At 33.1% G+C, this 10,857-nt stretch overlaps 1 protein-coding gene across 1 annotated transcript; it reads right to left on the bottom strand.

The window, feature by feature from the left end:
* Positions 1-3,885: 3,885 nt before the first annotated feature.
* On the bottom strand, positions 3,886-7,526 carry LOC147386635 (large ribosomal subunit protein uL16-like). Its single transcript, XM_086423514.1, has 4 exons — positions 7,367-7,526; positions 5,897-6,398; positions 4,918-4,999; positions 3,886-4,221 (listed from the first exon to the last, which is right to left on the bottom strand). The coding sequence occupies exons 1-4, from the start codon at positions 7,374-7,376 to the stop codon at positions 4,153-4,155; spliced, it is 663 nt and encodes a 220-aa protein (XP_086279640.1). The 5' UTR covers positions 7,377-7,526; the 3' UTR covers positions 3,886-4,152.
* Positions 7,527-10,857: the final 3,331 nt, after the last annotated feature.

A 10,857-nucleotide genomic window follows, 5' to 3' on the forward strand; every position in this document is an offset into this window, starting at 1 on the left:
TTCGTTAAATCGAAACCCATCAACAATTAATTAACAACAATGGCTACCTCAATAACCAAATCACAATGTGCTGGTGCTCTTCTCCTTCTCAAACAAACCCTCCATTAAACCCCCTCTCAATCTCTCCAGACAAAAAATCCATTATTTCCTCACTTTCCAACCTCAATTTTTACATTTCTTGAACAAACCCATTTCGAATTTTCGTCATTTGGATCGATTATCAAATCATCACCATCGCTTTTTCTGCTCTTCTTCTGATGCAACCATTAATGAGTTCTTAGCCGAAGTTGAGAGGGAAAAGCTAAGAGAAAGAGAGGGAAAGAAAACGGCTGGTGTAGAAATCATTGATGATGAAGATGAAGAGGATTACTTGGGTGTAGGACTGTTGATCGAGAAATTAGACAAGGAGAAATTGAAAAATATTAGAAATCTCAATATGATTGAAGAACCTACAGATTCAGAAAGTACTTTAGATCTGAATCTTACTTCTAACACCTTGGGAATTTGGGATTCCTTTCTAGATTGGCTCTTAAGGTAAATCTATCTCTCCATTTCATCATCATTTTGGTCCTTTTTTCTTTAATTTCGATTTTAGATTTCAATGTAAAATTTATATAATCTGTATTTCGATTTAGTATTTGAATCCTTAGTTGAGATTTTGTAAATAATTCAGAATTTTTTTTATACAGCTGAAGAATCCATTTGACACAGATAAATCTTGAATGAAACTGTACTTTAAATTATTTGGGTTTGCCTATAATTGAATTGGAATCCTGGATTTAATTCTAGTTCCAGCTTATTCACTCAAATAACCGAAAAAGAAGAAAAACAAAGTGATAGTTGATAGGTTCCCCTGTTTTGGATCATAATGGAATGATGAACTATGCATTGCTATAATGCCACTGGGCACCAATTCTTGGGCTATACTTTAGACTGTTTGGTGGATTTGGTTTAGATTTTTGAAATAATCTGAAGGTTTTATTACCATTTTCTAGGTTTTTTGGTTGGATAAGACTCAAGTTTTATACAATAAATTTTGGAATGACATACCAAAAGCTTATCCTCATATTGAACCAAATATTAGTTATAAGAATGGGGTTATGTGACGATGGTTCTTAATAGGGATTGTTTTTTTTAAAGGGGGGTGGGTAGAGGATTTTAAGGTAATCTCATATATGTGCTTCTTTTGCACCATAAGTCCTTTTAGGCTTTCTTCTTTGATTTGTTAAGGTATATGTCATGGGTGTTTTTTTTTTTTTTTGGTAAGACATATATATAATTTAAATATAAAATCGATCTATGGGCTTAGGGGTTGGCATATCCTGGAAGGAGTTCTTATTGAAGATGTGTGTTGTGGATGTTAGCTTAATGTCCCTCATATTTAGTTTTTTTGGCACTACATCATTTCTATTGGGTGCTTCTCATTTCCATCTAAGATTTTTGAGAAGTGTTTTTTTGTTATTTTGAGACAATTTTTGGGCTTATATTAATCTTACTAAGATCTAGGTTTTTAGAGTTGCTTATGGGGTGGATGCAAGGTGCTAGCTGCTAACCTATTGCTTGCTTTCTTCTTATCTTGGTATTCTCTTTTGGGTAAGTTATCTATCCAAAAAACTAGAGAGAATGATAATGGATTTTTTGTGGAATAGTCAGGACGACTCTTTTGGATACCATCTTGTTCGGGAAATTTCTTAAGAGGTCCAGGAGGAACCTAGTAGCCTTTGGAGGAGTGCAATTCTATAACACTTTTAACAAGCCTCGTCTTGAGGCACGCTTTGTGGCATAAGCCACCTTTAATAACACTGGTTAGGATGGGGACCTCCACTATTTATTTCGATCTCAACAAAATTGTTTGTCTCAAAGTGGATTTGGGCAATATTGTTAAGTTGTAGGAAGACATTTGGAATGCGAGGTTACCCTTAAGAAGGTGCGTCCAACTATTTTCTGCCTTTCTAATAAGAAATGTTCTTCAGTTTAGTGTTGCTTGATGGAAAAAAATTTCTTCTTTTGATTTTGACCTTTATCCATTGAACCTTGCTTTTGAAAGAAGAAAATTGTTGTATTGTGTTATACATATCCATGTTATGTGGATGTGTTATATATATATGATGTAATGTAGATGTTGGATTGTGTATTATGCAAGTATTTTGTTTATCAGGAAAATTTTATATATCCATTTTTAAGAGGAGATGCTGTCAAAATTTCTATAGAATTATAAATATTTTAAAATTAATACAATTATTTTTTTTAATTTTTTATATAATTTTATTATATTTATATATATATCTAGTGTAATTATATATTTATAGGGGTATTTTGATAATTTTTAATGTATTCTGGGTGCACTATCAACCTTAAGGGTATTCTGGTCATTTTACCCTAATACAGCAGATTCTTGAAGCTGTATTAAACAGTAATTACCAGATTTTGACAGCAGATTCTGACAACACAACACTTTTAAAAAGCTCTATCAAGCAAGCTTTTCAGTGTTTCAGATTCTGACAGCAGATTCTAACAGCAGATTCTGACAGCAGAAGCTGACAGCAGATTCTGGCAGCTGAATCAATCAGGCCCTAAGGAACCGAACCTGTACTGCAATTTACTTTATTTTCTTACATCCTCCCCATATCACCTAAAATTTCAAATTGATAGCTTGCCCTTAGACCTTGGTCTTTTTAATAGACTGATGAAACATAACCGAATACCTTCAACTTTAACTTAGAAAACTTTTTCGTATTTGCTTCCCCAAAATCTACAATCTTCAAGTCATTTTTACCTAACTCACCGCTTCAACCTTTAAATGCCCTCATCTCTGTCTACCCTACAAATCAGGTAAGTGATGAACCAACCGAATTCGAACTGAGCAATCCCACAAGTCATGCTTGCGAGAGAGTTACTTGTTAAAGCTTCACATAGACAACACCTCCCCCCCCCCTTCCATATTTGGTGGGTATGTTGCAAAGAGTGGGATTCTTATCCTTGTTAAGTCTTGACATGAAATGGAGATGCAGCAGACACTGTAAGATATTTATTATTTTCCTAACAGAGCACAAAAAAACCACACCACGCAGCCCCAAAGAAATATTGGTTGCAAGAAATGAAACACTGGTTTTTTTGTTCACAAACGCCCATATTGGTAATTTAAAACAAGAATAATGCTCAAGTGACCTCAAGCTTGTACATCATATTGCACTTTCCTGATGTGAAAGTGTGTAGGAATCATAGATGCTCTCCATCAAGATACAAGTGAAAAAGCATATATGGTTCCTAAAGTGCGATATGAGGTTCAATCTTGACATCACTCCAGCACAACTCTTAAAACAATTCTATTCAACACCAATATACGTACCCCAACCAGCTACTCTAGTTCTTGCTCACATGCCTCATAATCAGTAGGTCTTGAAATTGACCCTCATTTGAGAATCTTGTACTGTTTGGATTGAGCGAAAGGGGGGAGAAGAGAAGAGAAGAGAAGGGAAACTCTATTTCACTCCACCGTGTTTGGATTGACAGGAGAGAACTTGGGACAACTTAGAAATTTGATAAATATCTTAAAAGAGATCTACGGACAGAGTTGGAATTATAAAATATTTTAAAAGTATTTCAATCCATTCCTCTCCACTTTTTCCACTCTTGGAGAGAGAAAACTCACTTTTCTTTTTCTCTCTTCTCTTCAATTCTTTTCTCTTCACTCCCCACTTAACAATCCAAACAATAGAAATGGAGAGACTCATTTATTTTCCCTTCTCTTCTCCTCTCCATTTCTCTAAATCGAAACACATCATTAAACTTGACAGGAACTGCAGCTTTAAGGGGGGGAAGCCATTGATATACAGGAAATTTCCCCATTGCAGCAGAGTTTTGTATGATTGCAACTCAACAATCTTCAAGATAAACCTTCTGTCAGGAAAGTAAGTCATAACAAGACATTCAACACAATATCCAAAATGTAAAGTAGCTCAATACAAAGGCATGGTTTAATAACATTCTAATAGAATAGACTAGCAAACAAAGGGGAGTTGAATCCTGCATCAAGGTATCAATTAGATATATAGTAGCATGCAATATCCAACTACAGTAAATACTCAAAGTTTCTTGTGAAAGGTAACCTATGTGCTGTCCCCCTTTCTTACTAACTAACACAAGGTGGTTCTAAGAAGTTGCTTCCAGAAATGCTCTTCCAGACTGGCGATTTGCCAAAGGTCCATGGCAACCAAGAAGCTGCACATTCCAAATCAAACCTCATAAGCTTCTATCATTTTATTTTTAAGCAACATTATAATAGAGAGCCGCTATTGGTACAGAACTTTTACTTATTACAACCCAATTTCTTAAATTATTTATCAAACCCATTTAAAGATTTAAAACACATCATTCAAATATTACAAAAGTTCGGCTCGAATTAGTATCTCAACATTACAAAACATTGAAACATTTGTTCAAACAGTAACAGTAGTTGTTTACAATTATGATTAGTCTCATATAAAATCCTAAGCTCAAAAAATATAAATCTAGCAAAAACACAAAAAGAGAGCTTTCTATTGATGCCCCAACTTTTACTTATTCTCAACCATTCATTTATTTTTAATTAGGATGTAATAAGCAAAAGTTGGGGTGCCAATAGTAGCTCTCTTATAATATCAGATCAGTGTACACATGTTAGTGAGGTCATCATCATCACCCATGCCTAATCCCAAATGTTTGGGATCAGCAACATTAATCCAATTATTACCCCAAAATACCCATAGAGAGAAACAATAGTGGACTCACCACCTTCTAGGACAAAGTAGATTCATGTAAGGTGTTCTTCAAATTTGTGCTTAGTGTTAACTATTAAGACGGAGACACTTAACTGGTTGTGTAGAGGATGAAAACTAGAAGAAAACTAAACAGAAAGCAAGAAAGCATAATACGAACCTTAGCATTGACACCATCGGGTAAAATCCGATTCTCTGCCTTCCATCTTATATAATCAGTGCGACTGAACTTGGTAAATCCCCTGAAATGGGCACATTTACAAGGAATCAAGGATCAGTGATTGAAATATGCAATTTTACTCCTTCATCAGTCCCAGGTAATTTAAAGTTAAAAAAATACACTAATTTCAATTAAACTTAATTTCCCTTTAAAAAAAAAGAAAAAGGAAATGGTAATCTAAAACATTGATAGTGTATAATAAATGGATGAGTAGTGTCAACAAACTTCTTTTAAGATTATCATAAGTACATTTTTTTTTACGGCTTTATTTATTGGAATTTGGAATGGGGACCACAACAGGCCATAAAGACAAACCACAAAATATGTGATAATGCAGCTCTTGGCACTATCTCTGTGCACAATACCAAATCAGATAGTTACAGATATCCAATTGGGTGAGTATTAACCAAATCTTTTTTTTCTTTTTGATTGGTAAGCCTGTCTGTAATGAGATCAGCAACTTAACGATGGCAAGAATTGAACCTGAGTCTATGGTATCATCACCCATAAACTTTACCAACTAAGCTAGCTGACACCTAAAAATTTTGGTGCTGACACCTAGTAAGCCTGTTTTTAATGAGATCAATAACTCAGTGAGGACGGGAATTAAACTGAAGCCGATGATATCATCACCCACAGACTTTACCAACTAAGCAAGCCGACACCTTGTTTAACCAAATCTTGATTCTCATACTTCATATGTTCATGTGTACCTGTAACGGCCTCCTAGTAAGACACACTAATTATAATAATCGACAAGAATGGAATTCTAAAATTCTAGATCATCTTTTATCTTTTTCTTTTTCTTTTAAAAAAAAAAATTCCAGAAATTTCTAGAGTCAGAGCTGTAGAAATTTCATTTTAAGGAACTATTTTTGAGGCAAAACATTCCCATGAAAATTTTTCTATGCTTCCATACCATTTCCTGCTGACAATAATCTTTTGGCGACCAGGGAACTTGAACTTGGCACGACGGAGGGCCTCCTGTGCATGAATGCTGTTGTTATCTTTGCAACGTACCGACAGAAGAACTTGACCAATGCTCACCCTCGCACAAGTACCCTGAGGTTTCCCGAATGCACCCCTCATTCCAGTTTGAAGCCTATCAGCTCCAGCACATGAAAGCATCTTATTGATACGAAGAACATGGAATGGGTGAACCCTAACTCTCAAATGGAATGCATCCTTCCCAGCAGACTTGGTCATGTACTTGTTGCAAGCAATCCGAGCAGCCTCAAGAGCTTCGCTCGAGACATTCTCCTTCTCCCAACTCACTAAGTGAACACAAAAGGGGAACTCATCGACTCCTCTCTTCTTCATCCCCACATCATAGATCCTAATCTTTGGATCAGGGACACCACGGCAATATCGTGATTTTGGGTATGGTTTGTTCTTAATCTGACGATAGCATCTTGCAGGTCCTAAAAATGTTAAGATCATCAATTGCATCAAATTACAAATATGTTATTGGATGAAGAAACCATAACAGGTTTTTTGAGAAAAATTCATATATTGTCACAAAATTACATCATTATATAGCCTTCAATACAATAGAGGAAAACCCAATAAAAAAATTAGCTTTTTAGTTTTTACCTACATTTCAATCCTATCTTGTTTCAATCCACAAGAGGAATATCTAAATTTCAAGAAGATTACAAAACGGATTGTGTATTTCATGTACAAATGTTGCAAACTTAAATAGAACAGGTGTGATCTTAATAAAAGATCCAATAAAAATAGAAATGTTCCAAAGTTTAATAGAACAGGTGTGATCTTAATAAAAGATCCAATAAAAATAGAAATGTTGCAAAGTTTAATATAAGAGATGTGATCTTAATAAAAGATCCAATAAAAAAAAGTTAAGATAGTTGGTTTCATTTGAAGGTTGAAAGTCTTACAATACGGAAATTGTATTATATAAAAAATTACATGTATTTGGGTAGAAAAGCTGTAGAACTGAATTAATCTCCAACAAACCCGAGTGTCATATTTATTTAAAAAAATCAAAATAAGGTTTCTTTCTAACAGGTTCATCTTTACAGAAACATTACTCAACAGTTATTACAAGATGGATCAATATCACATTATTAAACTAGAAAATTACAATTAAAATTACAGAAAGACTTTCATCAAATATACATCTCTCCTCCAAAACAGGTAATCTAAGATCCAAATACATATCAAGTTATCTCTTGAATCAGATCGAAAATTTCCAAGACTAACATCAAATCTCAGATCCGACGACTAAGTATTTAGGAACAAAATATACACCGATTTGCTAACAAAAAGCACCAAAATGAAGGTATATAAGTATCGATCGATTCAACACACACTAAACGTGAAAACTAAAAACAAAATAAATAGAAACAAAGGACCGAGAGCTGCTTACTTCTCCCCATTTGGTTGGTTAGGGTTTCAGACGAAGAGGATCGGCTAAAACGACAGTTTGGAGAAGCTCTTGCTATGATATAGACTACCTAAAATAGTATTAAAAAACCCTAAGGGCAGTGGGCAACGAGTTGATTTCCACATACCCCTCGAAACGTTTTAGTTAATATTTAAAATGCCTCTTATATTTTCTTTAAATTATGACATGCTTCGGTCATTTATTATAAACTTATAGAAAATGACCTAAATACCTTCATTTTCAACCTCTAGACAAAACAATCGCATAGGCGCCTTGGCCATCCCTCTTTTTTATTGCTTAAACATTTGTTTCTCAATTATTTTGTTCTATTGTGTGTTAGATCTTCAATGTGAGATTTGTGAATTTATTAAACATTGTCAAACCTCTTAAGTTGTCAGTGTAACAAAAGTAGTTCACATTTATGTGATTTTCATCATTTTATTACCTTTGTAGATAATTTTCTAGTGTTACTTAGGTTTACTTACTCAAAGGGAAAAGTAATATTTATTTTGTATTTAAATTCTTTCACAAAATAATTGAAACACAATTTGTGAAAAAATTAAAGTCTTTAGATCTAATAATGATGGAGAATACATCTAATGGTAAGGCTTCACTTTTTTATTGAGCATGCTATCATTTACCAAACCACATGTGTAAGTACTCCTCAGCAAAATAATGTGACTAAGTGAAAAAATTATCATTTATTAGAAGTTACCCGAGTTCTCTTATTTATTATGAATGTACCAAAAGTATTTTGGTCAGATGCTCTTTTAACTGTTACCTTTCTTATTAATCACATGCCTTTGCGTGTTTTGGGATTTAAAATTCTCATTGAGGTTTTGTCTTCACCAGATAATGTGTTTCTCATTCCTCCCAAAGTCTTTGGGTGTGTGTGTTTTGATCGTGTATCTCGATTCAACCACACCAAACTTAACCCTAAAGCCATCAAATGTGTCTTTCTTGAGTATCCTCCTAGTCAAAAGGGTTATAAATATTATCATCATCCCCTCTCGTAAATATTTTGTATCTATGGATGTAACATTTTTTGAGTCTACGTCCTTTTATTTCACTTGAAATACATCTTTCCAAGGGAAGAAAAATGAAAATAGAGATATGTTTTTTTCCCAAAAGTTGTTGTGTTATCTTCTTTCTCTTCCTCTCATAATGTTGATAGTGGTCATAACAGTGGTGATGATAGCCAGAGGGAAGGTTCCTATTATGTAATAGAAAAAATTACACGTCAGTAATAATAATGGTCAAGGGAAGATTCCTATTATGTAAGAGGAGAAATAATTACATGTGTATTCCAGACGTGACAAAGTCACTAATGAGAGTCCTAATGGGCTCGTCCAAGAATCCTCCCCAAATTCATTCGTCAAAGGTAATATTCCTACTCTTAAAATTTATAGTTCTAATATTTTCATTATAATTAGAAAAGATGTTCAATTATGTACTCGACATCCTATCTCCAACTTTGTTTCATATGATGTTTTGTTTTCCCTCTATCATGCTTTTACTATTGATTTGTCCTCAATATTTGTTCCTCGTAATGTTGTTGACATCCTGTCTCAACTAAGTTGGTAAAAAAAAAAAAATTGAAGAAAAAAATTTGTGACGACCCGACAAAGTCACCATGAAACTCGAGGAAAATCTTGAGAAGACACGTGAAATCAATTATTTGTAATATATTAAATTAATGAGGTTAATAAAACATGAAAATGATTGACAGTTAACTCGACTATATATCTTTGGAAGTTCACAAAAAATCAAGACGATTGGAGGTACATCGTAAGAATAAGAGACATTGAGAAATACAATTTTGAAGAATTAATAACATCACTGGATAAGTCTCAACAAGTTATTTATGATTGACTATCCGCATATCGAAATTAGATGATAAGAGAGCTTGAAAATGAATCCTGAAATTGAAGGAGGAGATCAATAAGGTCAAACGATTTTTGACCGAAGTCAAAATTCAGAAGTTTAAATGAGTTTTAACCTAGGATGGACCCCACTACTCAAGTTAAATCAAGATAATTCAGTTAGAACCAGGGTTTGTAACAAACCATGGTTAAATTGCTTAACTCCATTACCTTTGACTCTAGTTGATAAATGTTAGAAAATGTCTAATTAAATATTAATTTATATGGCAATTATCATGATTTTCAACCTAAAGTATTGTTTTTAATGAATAAATCTCCTAAAATAGGTTTCAATTTATTTTAATGACACCACAAAATTGCACAATACCCAAATCCCTAACCCAAACTCAAAATTCAAACCCAAACCTAAACCAAGTCAAGAATTCAATCACTACAAATGATTTTCAGAATAATTAAGTCATGTTGCATATTTTAACTTGACTTTTGAAGATTTAATTTCCTGTAATATATGTGTTTCAAATATTCGAGGAGACCAAATAAAATATGGGGACCTAAGAAGTAGATAGAGTCAAGATCTGAAGTCAACCATGAAATACTAGAGTCAAATGTGCAAAGTTGACCATGTGCCCACTTTACGATGTGCGATGAAGATAGTAAGGAACACGATGTAATTTCGCGTACGTTTCTAATCATGCAAAATCGTGGCAAAACAAAATCCTAACACTATCCAGTTTACCAAGAAGAATTTGAGCTTATAAATAGAGACTAATCTTTATTCTTGATATCTCTTTCTCTTTCAATCTCTCTAAAAATCTCTTCTACTTCTTTTTGATCGTTTCTAGGTTTTAGATTATTTTTCTGCAATTGAAAAATAATTTGTTCAAGTTTTATTTAGAGATCAATAAAGTTAAATATATCTTTATTTTTGTTGATTTCTAGAATAGGTCTTGGCTAATCTCTCAATCTATTTTTCTAAGCCAAGGTAATTATTTAATTTCAATTTATTTTTCTAAGTTCTTGATATTTTAATCATTTAAAATACATATATCTTCAAAAATCTTGTTTCTTAAGTATTCCTTAGATTCTTTATCCTCCAAATCAGATTTCTAATTAACTAGATAATTATTATTAAATCCATCCAAATCAAGAACCGTCGTTGGCTTCTTGATTTGAGTTATAAAAAGAACTTAAGAATAAATTGATTTAAAATAACAAATCTTTGGTAGATTTAGTTTCCTTAGATGCTTTTGAGTTCAAAAGTTTTCATAATTTTCAATTTAATCTAATTTTAATCATGTTTTCAATTCAACAACCCTTTTCCAAAAAAATTAGATAGAATATTAAATATTTTTCTAGGCTAATGATTTATTGTGAATCTTTCTTCCTAAGGTTATTTACACTATCAAGTTAAGGTATTTAATTTTATTTGTGCGATAACCCTAACGAGCTACAAACGACTTTACAAGATCATACAAATAAATCGTATCGTTGCCGGGGAGTACTAATCTTATGGAGAGTTTTATGCAGGAGATTTTTCCATTGGTTTATAGTGTAATGGTATGAAGTACCCACACCATGGTAAACAAAACC

This window comes from Akebia trifoliata, chromosome 14 (genome assembly GCF_017979445.1).
Source record: "Akebia trifoliata isolate Shusen 1 chromosome 14, ASM1797944v1, whole genome shotgun sequence".
NCBI lineage: Eukaryota > Viridiplantae > Streptophyta > Magnoliopsida > Ranunculales > Lardizabalaceae > Akebia > Akebia trifoliata.

Coding starts and splice junctions, on each gene's coding strand:
- LOC147386635 (XM_086423514.1), bottom strand. Junction 5,000..5,896: donor ATTATTGTCAGCAGGAAATG/GTATGGAAGCAT, acceptor TGCCCATTTCAG/GGGATTTACCAAGTTCAGTC. Junction 4,222..4,917: donor CCGATGGTGTCAATGCTAAG/GTTCGTATTATG, acceptor TGGAATGTGCAG/CTTCTTGGTTGCCATGGACC.